General features: G+C 48.6%; 1 protein-coding gene across 20 annotated transcripts in view; it reads right to left on the bottom strand.

Annotated features, from left to right (window-relative positions):
• Window positions 1–16996, bottom strand: part of ANK1 (ankyrin 1) — a 219143-nt gene that overhangs the window by 89463 nt on the left and 112684 nt on the right. For all 20 annotated transcript variants that reach the window (XM_040449509.1, XM_040450033.1, XM_040450117.1 and 17 more), the window contains exon 2: window positions 10193–10294. In XM_040449509.1, the coding sequence (XP_040305443.1) occupies window positions 10193–10294 (102 nt within the window). The remainder of the gene's footprint in view (window positions 1–10192; window positions 10295–16996) is intronic.

Below are 16996 nucleotides of genomic sequence, written 5' to 3'. Positions count from 1 at the left end.
AGGCATCACCTCCGGCAGGGCCACCCCACCTGATGCCTCTGTCTAACCCAGATATTGAATGGCTCCCAAAAGACTGCTTGGTGGGAAAGGTCTGCTAAAAATATAGGATCCTGGAATGTAATCAATCAGAAGCCAAAGAGGGCTGAAGCAACTGCCATAAGCCTGGTAGAAAATCACTCCCATGTCCTTTGTCAACCTGTCCTTGTCCCGGGACAGGGAAGATAGACTAGGAGTAGAAACTGAGGGCTGGTGCACACTCAGAAAGAGGTGGCACAGATGGAAAGGAACAAGACTGGCTCTGAGCACTTTCCCCTCCTCTGCTTCATTACAGCCTAGATTTAGCTCTCCTCCCAGGTAGCTGTGATCCAGTGAAATAGGTATTCATGAGGAGGGAAAACACTTGAATGGTTTTCATTATCTTTAAAAAAAAAATGGAAAGAAAAAGAAAAGAAAGAAACCCACACTACTCAGAGCCTTGCAAGGAGATGAGTCAACCCAGATCACCTTCTCTCTACTCCCGGGACACAAGGCAAACAGCCCCCGCGCTGAGCAGCCCTGTGGCTCCGCAGCAGATCCGCTGCAGGGGCTGAAGGCCCTCTGGGAGCCTGGAGGAGGAAGTGTGAGCTCAAGTTAATGAGAGAAAGGGACTCTGCAATTCAGCTCAGTAGCTAAGAATATCTACTGTGGACTAGAAAGAATTTCTATGCCAGAGACCTTGGCATTCCTTTAAAAAGTTAAAAAGAGCCAGACCTTCCAAAACAGGGCAGTGGTGGGGGGGGGGGGGGCGGGGAGGCAGGGCAGGTGGGAAGGTCAGAGGACAGAGCACTGAAGAAGGAGTTGAAGGCCTAAACTGTCCTCCTGGTGTGTCACCTCACTTCTCAGGCCTCAGTCTACATATTTTCAAAATGGTAGAATTGCTCTGATGCCCTGGCTTCCTCTTAACTCGCAATTCTGCAGTAAAACAATGTAACAGCTCTCAGAAAACAGTTAAGATATGCATGTAGGGAGATGCACAGAGAAAGGAATGACAGGATTCACACCTAACTGTTCACAGTGATTGGGGGGGAGGTGGGGAAATGGGGGGGAGCCTCACAGAAGGCTTCACATATTTCTGTATAGCATAAATTTTGAAACAGCTACCCTGAACTCATTGTATTGCTAAATTAAAAATCACACCACAATGAAAATCAGGGATACGAGTTGTCAAAAACAACATAAACATTTATAGTAAAAAGTTCATAATCAAAGGAGAATAATCCCAGGCAAATTCACATGCATAGTCTATTCCAATGAGAAAGAACTGGGATTGTATTTAGCATTTCCTGTAATAACCAGAGAGGCAAATCCTCCTTCGAGGCCCAGATCAAATGTCATTTTCCTCTGTGACTTACCCTGTCCCTTTCTCTTTGCCACACCATGCCCTGTTTCCAACCCTTCAGAAATGAATTGTTCAATAAGCCACGTTCCTAAGGCACTGGACAATAATCTATCAAAGCCCTCATCCCATGGAATTGCCTTTATCTGCTCTTGTGTCTGTGTCTCTCAAAGTGGGACATTCTGAGGTCTGATGTTTCCCTGCCTTTGGATCACAGGTCCCAGCATGGGGCCTTGGCCATTGCGTGTGCTCCGTAGGGTTTGTGGAATCGAACGCCCCATGCAACCTGACACACACACAGAGCTGTCATTTTTCTCTCAGTTTCTCAAGACTAAGAATATCGCAACTGTTTTTCACGTCATAAATCTACGGCAATCAAAGCCTAAAGTGGAGCTTGGGGGTGTACTTTCCTTAAAATACGTTCTAGATCATTCTTAATGATGCCATTCACCGTTTTCCTAGTCTCTAGGATCCCAGAGATATACCTGTTAATGTCACTGGTCGGTTAACTCTTCCTTAACTAAAGGGAAACTAAAAATGAAACCAGCACAGGGAAGGTCTCCCCAGAGGAGTAGCCAGCCCTGCTGAACGGCTCAGCTCCACATGGGGAGCGCAAGGGCAGATACCGGGGCTGGGAGCTGGGAGACCCTGGCCCTAGTCCAGGAAGACTCCCCACCTCTTTGTCTCTCTGCCCACCCCACAAGGGAGAAGTGAGGTCGTGGGTTGGAAAGGGCTAGGGAAAGCAAAGACACAGCAGAGCTGGGATCCGGGATTCTTCAACACTGTAGGTCACTCTGACTCATGACAGATAATCAACTGACTTTAAAACTACAAATTAGTCATTAGAATTACCCAGATGCACATCAAATAGCTTCTTTCTGCTGAGATGCAAAGCGAATTCAGCTGTTTAAATTAACTCAGAGAGTGGGGTTTTCAAGTCCTGTCTTTCACGAATGCCTTTTCTAGAAGGAATAGGGGAATCAGGTTGCTTCTCTTGCTCAACCACACACTGTGGAACACCACTTCCCCATGTGGGGGCTGTGATCATATATTCTCTTCCTTTCTTCATTGCTACTCCAGAGCCGCAACCTGGCGGCAAGTTTTAAGAGGCTGGATATTCCCATACCATCATATGGGAAGGCTCTCTGTGTGAACTGGGGGTGATTACTCACAGCATTAGGGGACTGTGGAGTTGAATGCAAGAAAAAGATGACAGAGAAAAGTAACAGACTCTGTATCTACACTGATCTAGACGTAACCCCCTTGGCCTGACAGACCACCACCCTCGCCTTCTTTCATTTCATTTACCCCAACATCACCGATCTCCCTGCTGCCCTGTGCCCCCCACCGCTCCTGCCGCCGCCTGGCTGTTCCTTCACACTGCAACTGCCCGTTCCACTTCTCTACCTGGCAAACTCCTACGCTTTCTTCGAAGCCTTTCTTTCACTCATTGGTCTTAAGTTTATTTATTTATTTTGAGAAAAAGTGAGAAAGTACAAGTGGGGAAGGGGCAGAGAGAGAGGGAGAGGGAGTCCCAAGCAGGCTCTGCACAGTCAGTGCACAGCCTGACGCGGGGCTCAGTCTCACAAACCTGTGAGATCATGGCCTGAGACGAAATCAAAAGTTGGACACAACCGACTGAGCCACCCAGGCGCCCCAACTCATTGGCACTTTAGTCTCTGCCCCAGACCAGAGGCAACAATGACAGCAGTCACAGGGACTCACTCACCTTTGAGAAGCCAGCCCCTGGCATGTTAGAGAAGCTCAATAAAGGTTTGCTCAGTGCATGAATAACAGTGAAAACATCCTGTGCTTGTTCTGGGGCTGGCACCTAGGACCTGAATTCATAACCTTCTATTCACAAGCTGGACTTCTTTACCTGCCTCTGAGTTCTTCGACAGAAGGGGATGAATGAATTTAGCCTCCAGCAAGGAACTTGGCTCGTTGTAAGTGCTCAATACATGTTTGTGGAATCAATGAAGTTGCAGAGAAACTTCAGGCTGTCTTCTTACCACCAACTCACCGAATCGAAACTCCTAAAGCCCAGAAGATGTTCCAGGCAACCTCTGGACCCCAGCTTTCTGAGTTACAAAATGAGAGCTGAATGCCATGACCTCCTTCTAGCTCTAAGGCCCTTTAGTTTAGAAAGGTAGTAATCACCACGATCACCAGAGTCCAACAAATCCTGATCAAAAGACTTGGCATGTGGCTACTGTAGAAGCGATCACTCTGTAGCAGAAACTATTGGTACAGGTGCTCCATTTATTTGAAACGCCTAAAACCCTTTACCTTCATGATAAACCAGTACCCGGCAGCGATGGGACATCGCCTTGTACATGTGGAAGGTACATGTGGGAATTCAGAGAACACCAATGGAACTAGCATGATTTCACATGCTTTTGTTGGCTGTGTTTGGGAACCAGAACTTGTTTATGTTTTCGTGATCATTCAGACGGTCTTGCTTCTGATCCTTCAGCAAATATCGCCACACACTTAACTGTTGAGGCTGGTGCCAGCATCTGAACCATCATCGTGCAAGGGAGTCATTATCCCTAAGAACGGCTATTTCACAATGCTCTTAAAAGTGACAGCAGTCAGATGGGCTCAGTGTCAAATATATAGGTTGAATCATTGCTGGACACAGCAGATTTAACATCTACTGGCTGAATTTATAGAGCACATACTATACTCCAGGCAGAATCTTGATAAGGAGCACCAAGTAAATCAAAGTCCTCTCCCCTTGAGTACCTACATTTTAGTGGAGAAAACAGGCAAAAATGAAGAGACATGTAGATGCATAGTAAGTCTGGTGTTACTAAGTACCGCAGGGATAAATAAAATAGGTCAAGGGGACAGAGGCTGTCTCTAATGCTCCCGGAAACCTCTCTTCGCTGTCTTATGCCAGGGCTGTGGACAACAAGGCTTCTCTTTTGGGTGTGAAACTTTCTCCTGTGGTCTCAAGTAACTTTCTCTCCTATCAGGAAGGCCAACGGAGCCAGTGTTTGTTAGAGTTATAAGAACAGAAGAGAAAACTCAAACAGTGAGGCTTTTTGCCTATGGAATTACAGCTTGTGGTTCCCAGTGGTACATCTATGTTCACCCAACAATTCTAGGAATTCAGGAGAACACAGACTCTTACTCGCTCTCCTCTTGTTTTCTTTTTATTTGGCTAACTGGTAAATATGTAAAGTCAATTAGTTCATTCCAGAAAAGATGTTTTGTAATTGCTATGGCCTCTATAATAAAATGTTTTGCCTTGCTGTAAGTAATAATTCTGGAAATTGGACATATGAAACTGACATTGGCACATGATCCTAGGCTGAGCAGGTGGGCCCTGGCTCTTACAGGCCCCTGTGCTGATGCACTGAGACCACAAACCAGGGCAACAACACTCCACAAGGCTAGGGAGGCAAGTCCTCTGGCTTCAACACCTCCCCTGTCTTCCCCTTATTCCAAGCCACCATGTGGATCCACCTGTTCATTGCATGGGACTCCCGGCCAGCCTCCCTGCTTTGGTCTCTGTGCCTCAAGTCTATTCTCCACCCAGGAGCCAGGGTGATCATTTAAAAACCTAAATCGGATTGAGGGTCTCTCATGTAATAGCTTCCAATGGCTTCCCATCATCCTTGGAGTAAAATCCAAGTCCTCACGATGGCCTCAAGCCCTTCAAGATTCAGTCTTTGCTGTTCCCCAGACACCAAGCTTACTCTTGCCCCCAGGGCCTTTGTACCTCTTTGCCCCTCTTCCAGGATTGCTCTTCCCAGAAACCACGTGACTCTCTCCTCCTTCTTTTAAATCTCTCAAAAATCATCTCCTCAGCGAGGCCTTCCTTAATGACCCTATCTAAAACAGGCACCTTTACTTTTCTCCTCCATGGTACCTCTCATTAGCAGACATTCTACATTTGTTCATTTTCTTGCTTAGTGACTCTTTTTAACCAGCATATAAATGTCACAAGAGCACAGACTTTGTCTAGTTTGTCTATCGTGTTCAAGTGCCTAGAATAGCACCTGGAACAAAGTAGGTGTTTAACAAACACACATGGAATAACCCCCACAAAGACTCTGGTGGGATTATATTCAACATGTCTCCCTGTCCCTGTTCACATCAGCCAACGCCAGAATTTGACTTCCTCGAAGGCTGAATGACTTCCAAATAGCTATCTTTGGGTTGGATCTCTTATCTGAGCTCCAGGCTTAAATATCCAATTGCTTACTATATATCTTCACTCAGACTCCTTAAAGACTCCTCAGCAGGATCTCCGCACAGCCCTGACCTTGTGTCCTCGCCCTATTTCCATGCACTGAGGCCACCCCAGTGTTCCTGGTCTCCGTGAGCAGGGCCGCCCTTCAGCCCCTGCACAAGGCAGGCATCTGAGGGTCATTCTCCAAGTCTCCTTCCCTGCTTTCGCCCACACCATTCACTGCCCAGGCCTGCTCACTTTGTTCCGTCTCTGCAGCCCTGACCCTTATCGCAGCTATTCACATTTCTCTCCCAGAAGGGTGTGACAGTCTCATGACCAGCCTCCCCACTCCATCCCTGGGCCCTTCCATCTGTCTTCTATACAGTAGCCAGTGTGATCCTTCAAAGCACACCTCTGATCACGTCACCCCTGTGCTTGAATCTGTGGCTTGCTTCCCTCTGCTCTTGGGATAAATATCAGAATCCTTAACCTGGCTTCTGTAAGCAGGGTGGACATTCTCCCAGGACGTGCAGAAACGGCTGTCCGGGTTGTTAAAAAGCTGAAATACCTCCATTCCTCTCAACTAGCTGAAATACCTCCACTAGCCATTGTCTCAAGCTCTTAAGTACCTCCCACCACTGCTGCTCTGGCCACTCTGTCCCTTCCCCCAGATTCTTCTCCTCAATCAGCAACTATAGCATGGCACAGCAGGCTAACACACACACACACACACACACACACACACACACACACACACACTGCTCCGGCCCTGGGACCCGCTGTCCCAGTTGTTGGCTATTATGATTATTGCCCCTGCCTATAAGGTCCACCACAATCCCAATGTCACCTCTCCAGCCTCATCTGGACCCTCCTGCCTCTGCGCTGCAGCCACTCTGGCCTTCCTTAAACTTTCCACGTTTTTTCCTGCCTCAGGGACTTTGCACAGGCTGTTCTCTACAGAGGAGCACTACGATCCTTCACATCATTAACTTCTACTCATCCCTTAGTCAACTTTCTCTTCCTCATGGTAGTCTTCTCTGACTTCCAACTTTAGGTCTAGTCTCAAAAAAATCCTATTCCTCCACAGTTCTGAACACACCTGTCTATTTATGTGATTGTTTGATTAATAGCTCTACCAGTAGACTACAATTCAGAGAAAATGAGGACTAGGGCTTTTTTTTTTTTTTTGTACTATTAAATCTCTAAAGCCTGGCACTCCTGTACACATGTAGAGAGGTACAGGAAGACACTGGCCACATGGGTCTAAATGCTTGGATAAGTGAAAGAATCAGGCCTTCATCTCAAGATACTGGTGTGTGTGTGCACACATGAGTGCCCTTACGTGTGAATTTGCTCTTTTCTAGAAATATAATGATGATGATGATACAAATTAGGAGATGTAATCCATGCATTAAGGAAACTGCCCTGAATACTCAGATGTCTCTTACATAAGCCAGTTCTTCTTTTTACACTACTTAGCGTAATTACTTCCTATTATGGCGAGCAGCACTTCTTTCCACAAAACATACTGTTTGAAAGTGTGTTACTTATATAAGAATTAGCATTGGATGAATTACTGCTATCACAGTCCACCGGCTCAAAAGATTCAAGCAAAAGCATATCCTCAAGCCATGACCCCAGGACAAGAGCCTGTTTTATCATCTCAAAACAATGAATGCATGTTTTGAGGAGAAGAATGCTCTAGTCCCATCACGACGCTGTCCCTGTGCACAATATAAAGCAACAGCACTGTCCCCATAGCTGTACTAATGTGTTTAATGAGGGTGGCAGTTCGGCCACTATTATCCTTCCCCCGCTCCCTGTCCTTTACTCAGGAGCACAGGCCGAACTGCCTGCTAAAGCCAGAACGAGGCTGGCAGCACAGGCACTTCCCAGAGACCACTGTCTGCACCTCCTGCCTCTGCGGCAGCCACACAGCAGGAGACAAAGACCTACTGGGTCCAGGATGTGGGCAGCGAGGAAAGGAGCCCTGGGGACAAGCCAGCCAAGAGGGGCTTTTGCAGGACCACGAATCCTCCCCTTTTCTCCTCTCTGACATTCACTTCCATGCCTGCAGCTGGTTCCTCTTTGAAACAGGGAGGCTGGGCACAGCCAGGACTGCAGACACCAGTCTGAGACTAGACCTTCTCTTCCGTCCTCACGGGGCTAAGCGCTACCTGTCACTGGCACTGAGCCCATCTGAAATAGTGTCCGTAAAGTGCAATAATGCCTCAGGGCTGGCTGCTCTCCGAGCCCAAGATGAACCCAGGAGGCACTCTGAGAAGAGACAGCAGGGGCACAGGCCAGTTACGCCCAGGGCCTCACCAGCAGGAGACCAATCAGGACAAGGCCATTTCCTGGGTGTCATCAAAATCTTCCAATTTCACACCGAAAATGAGCCCTGGCTCAAGGCTGATGAGCATCCAGTTGTCCCCATTTCTGCTAGCTAGATTCCTCTGAGAGCTGGCATCTTAACCCTTGGAAGGTCTCTGAAGGTTTGGTGCTCCTCAGGCAGGACTGCACTGCGGAGAAACCCTCCTCTGTGTTTCTGCTGCTGCAGCCAGAACAGAGAAAGCCTCAGAACTTTCCAGGTGGGGAGAGAGAGCAATCCCCTCGGCCATGGGAGGGGAGGGGAAGGGCTGGGACAACACAGCTACAGCTGTTTCCAGGGTGCGGTGTTGAAACAGGGGCCCCCTCTCCTGAGCCACTCTGATCCCAGGATGTGCTCCCTGCCCCCACACTTTTGTACCTACATCCTCTTCCCTTGAAAGAAATGGGTTCGCAGTTTCAGTCTGTTTTCCAAAGGCCAAGCCTGGGCTCTGTGTGTTTGGTTAGAGTCACCGCCGATGTCCTCAGTGTGTGCCAGTACACTCTGGTGGAGGGATGGGAGAAGAGGGGGAGGGCTTGCTGCCCCTCCCCCATCCACAGACTCAAGTCCAGGGCACATACTCATCTCCCCTCTGAAGTTCACTGCCATGGGCTTCATAGCACATCCACTGTTTTGTTTGTTTGCTTATTTATTTTGAGATAGAGAGAGAACTAGCGGGGAAAGGGTGGGGGACAGAGGATCCGAAGTGGGGTCTGTGCTGACAGCAGAGAGCCCAATGTGGGGCTTGAACTCATGAACAGTGAGGTCATGACCTGAACCAAAGTCGGCCACTCATCCGATCGAGCCACCCAGGCGCTCCATATCACACCTATTTTTACTTCCCATCACACACCACCTGCTGCATCCCCTCCGATCTTGTGGCTAATGAATTTATACCACAGAAAACCAACTGAATCCAAATGCGGTCTTGCCCTGAGAGAAAGAGCAAGGGGTACATGGCATTTTAAGCAGGGTGGAGGGGACAGGGAAGAGCGGCTGAGAAGGCAGGGGGAGACGGGCACGTTGCCTGGGAAAGTTAACCTGCCTCCCGGGAATTGGCCCTGCTGGCCTGTAAAAGCCATCTCTAGCCCCCTACAACACGATGAGCCTCGAAGACACTAACCAAATGAGCCAGTCATGAAAGGACAAATACCACATGATGCCACTTCCATGGGGGACCTAGAGCAGTCAAATTCACAGAGACAGAAGGTAGATTCATGGCTGCGAGGGTCTGGGGGAGGCAGGGATGGGAAGCTACTGTTTAACAGATACAGAGTTTCTGTTCTGCAAGATGAAGAGAGTTCTGGGGATGGATGGTGGTCATGGTTATACCACAAGGTGAACGCACTCAGTTCCACTGAACTGTACATTTAAAAATGGTTAACATGGTCAATTCTATGTTATGTGTATTTCACCACAATTAAAAACAATTTAATGGTTAAAATGGTAATATATATATATATATATATATATATATATATATATATATATAACTGATATATTTATTCTACATTAGAAACTGAATTAGCACATGTACCCCAACAACTTAATTGGCTGGCCAAACCAGACAAACCACACCAAAGTCATCCAATCCACACACCCAAGCTGTACCCCTGTTCTCTTTCTAGACCATACTTTCTTCTCTGTTCAGTCAATTCCTAAATATTTGGCCCAAAACCTGATTTTTGGCCCTCTAATCTGTCCTGAACGCATTAAGTTTCCATACTACCCCATCCTGAAACCGAACCCATTGCATAGCACTGGGAACCTCCAGAGAATTCATTCAAGCCACGTTGGCTCTCAGCCTGAGCCAGACTCGCTTTTATCAACACCTGACAGAGCAAGGGAGGCGTCATCACTATTTCCTTCTAAGCTCAGCGAGAACCCACAAAGGCTGCTAGTGGACAAAGGAGATTGAATGTCACCACTGATACAACATCCTTCAAAGGCCCTTCCTCCTGCCCCTTTTCAAAGGCCACATGTTCTAAGACCACAGCAGGGACCAAGGCAACTTCTGAGGGAAGAGGCAGCAGGGGATGGAGGCTGGGCCCGGCCCACACTGTTCAGGCATCAGGTCCTTCTCTGTAGGGCCCTGGACTGCATCTGGGATGTGAACACCAAGGTCAGGGCCTTCAGCAGGCGAAGCCTTTGGGGAATTTTATGGCCACTGGGAAAAGGTTAATAGAGGCAGATTAAAGCTGTCAGAAAATGGCATCAGACAAGAGCCTCTCTCCAGAGACCACGTGCTTGCCCCCATCCCACTTACCTGGTTACAGGTGTTAATGTCTACGCCATTCCGCAGGTGATCCAAAGCTTTGTCCAAGTTACCCGATCTTGCTGCTCTCAGAAAGCTGGTAGCCGCATCGGCCTGTGAGGAAAAACAGCCGGCTGTGAGCATGCCCTGTGGTAACAACCTGAAGATCCCATTCAAGCCCAGGGCTGCGAGAAGGGCCAAGTTCACTGCACCCTCCTGTTACGGCACCCTGGTGCCCACCATGGCACCCAGCTGTAAGATGGGCCTAGAGTCCCTGTCTGGAATGCTCTCAGATCTGGAACGTGAGGCTGCCTTCGAGGCGACCGTCCCTTCTCTTTGGTATCCTTACAAGCAAGCACTCCTGGCTAGGACCTAGGACAGACCAGTCTTTGAGAGAGACCTGGTTCCAACATCGAAGGCTCAGCACTGCCTGTGTTCCCAAGGGCTCCTCGTCCTCACAGAGGAACCTGTATCACATAGCGCCTGACCCCAGGGAGCCACAGATGCTGGCATCACAGGAACCTAACACATGCATTTCGGCACTCTTCGGTGGTTTTGGTTAAGTATACAGCACATAGCACTTATCCTGCGCTAAGAACCACTCCCAGCACTTCACACTTAATATACGTTTACAAACCCACCTCGACATGCATTTAATCATCATTTTTGAAAACCCCAAGAAGTAACGGGTATTGTGGTCCCCATTTTACAGACGAGGAACCGAGGCACAGAGAACGGAAGTGACTTGGGCCAAGTCACAGGACAGGTAAGAAGCACAGCCTGGCTCTGAAATCTATGAGCTCGACCTCCTTTTCTGCTGTCAACTTAACGTGGGCTTTAGCTGTCAGGTGTCTCTCAGGAGCTCTCCTGTGTGAGAGTACAGCAGTTCCCCGCCATAGCCGTCGCCCGGCCACCTACCCCACACACAAGACCCCGCCACCAGAACATTTGTTTGTGTTAAAGATGAATGACAGCCAGAGAGCATGAGAGGTGAGGACAATCAAATAAAGTCAGCGAGTGCAGACAAGTGCAGAGCAAGAGCTCTGTCAGGGTGAGGGGCTGGCTCAGAGCAGGAGCCCAACAGCCTCTCTCATACCTTTGCTGTGAAGCTGAAAGGAAATAATATGGATTATTATAGATTATTATAATTATCCCATCAGCACAAGTGCTGAGCTCTGTGCTTGGCACACGGTGCACACTCAGGTCGAGTTTATTGTGTAAGTGTTGTCACATGACAGGCCATCCATGAAGCACGTGGTGCCAGTCCTCCAGAAGACCCACCCACACCTCATGGTTTCCTCTCCATTTGGGGGTACTCTGTATCCTTCCTTCATGCTCCCTCCTCAGAGCACATGCTGTAGTGGATTGAACGGTGGCCCCAACAGATATGTCTGTGCCCTAATCTCTGGAACCTGGAAATGTCACCTTATTTGGAAAAAGAGGCTATGAAGATGCAATGAAGTTATGGGTCTTGAGATAAGACTGTTCTAGATTACCTAGGTTGGCCCTAAATCTACTGACAAGTATCCTTCTAAAAGATACAAGAGGAGACACACACACCCACAAGAAAACTTGATGGAAAGACTGAAGCAGATGTCAGAATGGTGTGGCCACAAGCCAAGGAAGCCACCAACGGGCTGAAGCTAGAAGAGGCAATTTCCCCCGAAAGTTTCCAGAAGGAGGATGGCCTTGTGTCAGCTTGACTTCAGACTTCTCGCTTCCAGAGAAGAAACACCTGTCTCAAGCCAGCAAGTCTATGGTGATTTGTTACAGCAGCCACAGCGCACTGATACACACACTACTGAAGCTCACCCTAAATACCATCTCACACAATATTCTACAATGAAACCTTGATCCTCTCCCCAAATCAGGGCTCTATGTCTTAGCCAATTAAACAGTTCACCCATGGCAGAAAAGACTCTCCACCCTTACAGACACTACCTTCACCATAGGTCTGGTCCTCCACCCTGGGGGACTGTCCCCGTCCCTCCCATCTTGCCTCCTCAGGCCTCCAGGACTTGCTTCCTTTCTCTGACCCTCAGCCAACCCCACTCCACCCCTGCCTCGCCATTTCCTGCCAACCCTCCCACATTCCAGGACCCCACAGGCCCCCACCCTACCCCCTTATATAAGCTCAAACCCAAGTTCTGTGTTCACCTACTCACAACATACACACGCTTGGATTTCACAGTCCCCCGACATAGCCAGCAGAAGAGCCCCTTGCTCTTCTCTCCTCTGTCTTCCCATGGCATTCCCAGGCTGTCAGCCTCCAGGCCTACACCCAGATTATTCGTGGGACCCTGAAGCCCTTTGACACTCTCGTTTGCTAATTCCAATTCTGGTCCAAATCAGCTCCTATCTCCTCTATGATGCTGTCCTTGGATGCTCAATATTTACCACCTTTAAATCTATAAATAGAAGCTTGATTTAAAAAAAAATTTTTGTTTATTTATTTTTGAGAGAGAGAGAGAGAGAGAGACAGAGATGGGGGGAGGGGGGCAGTGGTGGGCAGAGGATTTGAGGCGGGCTCTGTGCTGACAGCAGATAGCCCGGTGTGGGGCTCAAACTCACAAACTGAGATCGTGATGTGAGCTGAGGTCAGACGTTTAACCAACTGGGCCACCAAGTGCCCCAGGAGTTTGGTTTTGTATTTTAAAAATGTATTTTAAATATATCTTTCTCTGTCTCCCCAGCCAAATTTTTTGCTTCTTGGGGACAGGGACCAAATCTTATACCTCTTTGGAAATCCTTCAAAGCATGGTCTACTAGGCCAAGATCTTCCTTGGCCTAAAACACAAGGCACCTAATGTCCCCAGGGTTCCTCGGCTAGGCATCTGTGGTAGGGGAAATATTTCAGAAGTGAGGATCGTTCTGTTGGCTCCCCATAAGCTGGATTCCCAGAGAAATCAGACTCAAGGTTTAAAAGCTCAGAGAGAAGTCTACTTGTGCCTGCTGAATCAGAAAGTCTGTCTGGATTCAACTATTAGGAAAAATACTAAATTACTCCCTAAGAATGAGAATGTTTGAGAGACACGTCTCCCACCTAGCCCACCTCCCCAAACTATCTTCTGCAGCAGAATAACAGGACTTGGGATGAAAACCTGAGCATGATGGGTAAGAGCAATGCAATATCACTAATGACACTGTTTGTTCAGAGTACTGGCTCTGGGAAGTGAGGCAGAATATTTATTACAGACAGAGAAGCAGATAAATAGAGGGGAAGGGAAGCCCAATCCAGACGAGGCTGAGGAAGGTGAAGTAGTTTGTATAGCTTGTGTGACATAATAGTGAAATTATAGCATTAACACCGGTCATTGAGCTGGCGTCTTATCAACAGGGCATCTTTCCATCCTTATCACAACCGGTGAGGTATGTATAATTATCATCCCCATTTAAGAGGTAATGAAGCTGAGGTTTGGAAAGGTTAATAACTTGCCCAAGTTCTGCAATTAACTGTCGGGGATTCAGCCCAGGACTCCCTGATGAAAGCCCACACCCTTCCACTGCCCTTGATCCCGAGATGCACTCTCAGCAATCTCAAGCCTGAGGGGTTGTCCAGGCAGCCCTGACAGATTGTAGGGACTGGAAGGAACCACATGCCTTGGCCAATCAAACAGTTAATCCATGGCAGGGGAAGGGTCCCACGCAGGCCCCAGCTCTAATCCTGAGGGCTGTGTTAAGGCCAAGACAGGCCTCTAGGATGGGATCATCTAGTCCCAGTCCTTCCTTTCGGGGATAATAAAACCAAAGGTGAGAATAAAGTGACTGGCTAAAGTCACCTATACAGTTAGAGGTGAAGTTCAATTGCTAAGGCCTTTTCATTTTCTGTTTGGTCTTCTCTGGCATAGAGTAGTCAGGACATTAGCAGGATCCTCAGGGTATCTTACAGGTGAATTCTAGATAATGGTGTCACTCCCTCTGTGTATCACTCAGTTTAATTGTACAATATATTTGCTGAGGTCCTATTTCAAGTCCAGGATTCTGCTAGGGCAAAGAGAAATAGAATAAAAAATAAGAATATAGGTCCCTGCCCTCATGATTTGAAAAACAAATGACAGAGTTATAAAGGGGTCATTCATGCATGCATGCACGTACTCACTAATTCATTCCACTAGCATTCAGTGAACACTTCCCAGGTGCCAGAGAATATTTAACCTATAGAGTAAATGACCCTGGGTCGGAATATGAGGCCCATTCTCACCATCTTGTTCTTCTGAGCCCACGCTGCTCATCCATCTAATTCAATTACCTCCGATTCAATGACCTGTCCCAGGTGCAATTTCCTGGTGCATCCAGGAACAGTGTGTGTAATCCAATAGGGCAGAAAAAAAGAGTCAAATGAATCCAACACGATCCATTTAGAATGTTTATCAGTGTAAATACTAACCAGGAAAATAATGATGGCGATAATGACCAAATACTAACCAGACTGTCTCTGAGCTCTGATAAATTGGAGCACGATTCCTGGCTCTCCCCAAGTCCCACCTCTCCCTGGGATGTGGGGCAGCCTCGGAGAGACCTCTCTGTTCGAGGGAACTAGATACAGGACCTAGCAGAAGCTGTTCACCGTGTTCCAGAAAACCAGTCCACAAGGGCCCTGAACCCACCATCACCACCGAGGAACTCTGAGCACCCCGCTAAACCTGCCTGCTTGTGTCTTCACCCCTTCCTCATCTTGAGTTTCATTTCAAGCTAATTTTACCTGTGAGAAAATTGCTCATGCCTGCATTGAGGGCAGGAAGGGGTTTTTGTTGTGCCCTCAGCCCACATCCATGCTGGTTAATCCATGTGATGTCCCCGAACTTCCTTTCATAACAAAGTAAGTTTGCCTTTCTAAAGGCCTTACTACATTTTAGACACTTTACATAAACTAATTCATTTGCTCCTCCCAATAATCCCATGAGGCAGGTGTACTTATTGTCTCCTTTGCACAGGTGAGGTGATTGAGTCACAGAGAAGTTAAGTAACTTATCCAGAGTCACACAGCTAATACATGGCTTGGCCAGGGGTTGAATCCAAGTAGCCACACTCTAAGGTCTTTCTCTTCACCCCTGTGCTATACTGCCCCATGGGCCAATCATTTTTAGTGCTCATAATGTTCCTCTCAAGTTTAGCTTTGGAGGAAAGAAGCCTTCCACCTGCACTCAGAGCCCACTTTGGCCCTCACTTCAGAGGAAGTAATGGAGGGGAAAGGAAGGGACTCGAGTTCTCATCAAGGGCTGCTCGGAAAAGGGAGGTGAACCCTTGGTTACCTGAGACACCCAGACTATTATTAAACTTGCACTTCCTGAGTGGGGTGATACGAATATAGCAATAGATAAGTAGCCGAGGGGGCTCCAGTGTCCTGGGAGGGAGAGGCCGGAAGCACACTGCTAAATGTCAGCATGCCTGTAACACATGAGCAGTGAGGGCTTCAAAAACACCAGAGGCCAAGCAAAGTGGAGTTTCAGGTTAAGTAAGAGAGTCCCATGGCCTCTTTATACCTTCCCTGGGGCTGGAGTTGGCCCAAGGTTCCCCAGAACAAATCATGAATTACTTTCTCAAGGCCTTTTAGTACAACATTCATGTCTAAAAAGATGAATGGAAACTGAGCTACTATCAGTAAACATTGATAAGATAATATAGATAACGGATCGTTCCCCAGGGGTTTTGTTTGAGCAAAATGCAGTTTTCTTTAACAAGGCCACTGTCAGGACTCCTGGGAACAGATTCTAGATCCTTTCCTGGGGTTGCTGCAGCACATCCAGAAGACTAAGGGAGGCCAAGTTCCAGATGCAGAGCTGTCTGCTCGTATTCGGGGATTGCCCTCCACATCTGACAGTTCTTTCTTACTCAGCACCTGGCTAGTCCTAGGCCCCTGTTAGGCCTCTCAGGAAGAAAAGGCAGCACCAGCCAGTGCGCACACCTGTGTGGCCCCTGCCTTTATCCCACTGACTACAGAGCATCCGATGTGAACCCTGGGCCTGACTAGGAGCATCAGAAGTGAACCCTGGACCACAGTGTGTGTTTTCATTAAGTTTTTCATTTTTCTTTCCAAAAAGTTGTGCTGGTAAAGCCTCACAAACTGTCTCCAGGAGCCCCAGTCAGATAGACTGCCATTGGCAAAGATAGAATGAACATATTAAAGGTGTCATTAAGGAAATAAAATGTGCAAGCAGGGGCTCCTGGTTCCCTTATAATCTCCCAACACAACGGCCAGGCCTTGGGAAGAACCCTGCCCATTCCTGGGCACTTCCTAAGGCCGACCTTACAGCCTGGGTGATGCAGTGATGTGTGAGCAGCCAGAGTGGACCCTGATGTTGGGAAGACCTGGCGTGAGCCCCACTCTGCCACTTGATGCTATGCCTCACACAAGTTCCCAGACCTCAATTTCCCCATTGCCAAAACAAGGATGTTACACAGCCACCCGGGAGGTCGGAGGATGACAGGGTACAGGGAAAGCAGGGGCTCCCCAGCACACAACATTGCTCTCGTCCCCATTCATTTCCCGCTGGCTCTGGACCTCCGGGCACTAGTGTTTCTAAGGTTGAGGGGTCAGATGTGTGGAGGGCGAGGGGGCCGCTTCTCCGGCCGAGGCCAGGGCCGTGGCATCCCCGCGGGTGCGGGTGGGTCCCCGCGAGGGGCAGCGAGGCGCCCCCCGCAGCAGAACCCGCTGGGAGGGACTGTCCTCCGGCGCGAGGGGACACGGCCTCGGCGAGGGCCCCGCGCGCCCGGCCTCCTCCCCGCGCTCCCGCGTGCGCCGCCTCGCCCCGGCCGGCCACAGGTCGGGGCCGCCTCCCGCCACCGGCCCCTGCGCGCCGGCAGCCTCCAGGCCAA

The sequence above is a fragment of the Herpailurus yagouaroundi genome, unplaced genomic scaffold (genome assembly GCF_014898765.1).
Source record: "Herpailurus yagouaroundi ecotype Mexico unplaced genomic scaffold, PumYag 28, whole genome shotgun sequence".
NCBI classification, from domain to species: Eukaryota; Metazoa; Chordata; class Mammalia; order Carnivora; family Felidae; genus Herpailurus; species Herpailurus yagouaroundi.
Note: the sequence above shows the minus strand (reverse complement) of the source record. Positions and strands in the feature narration are given on the sequence as shown.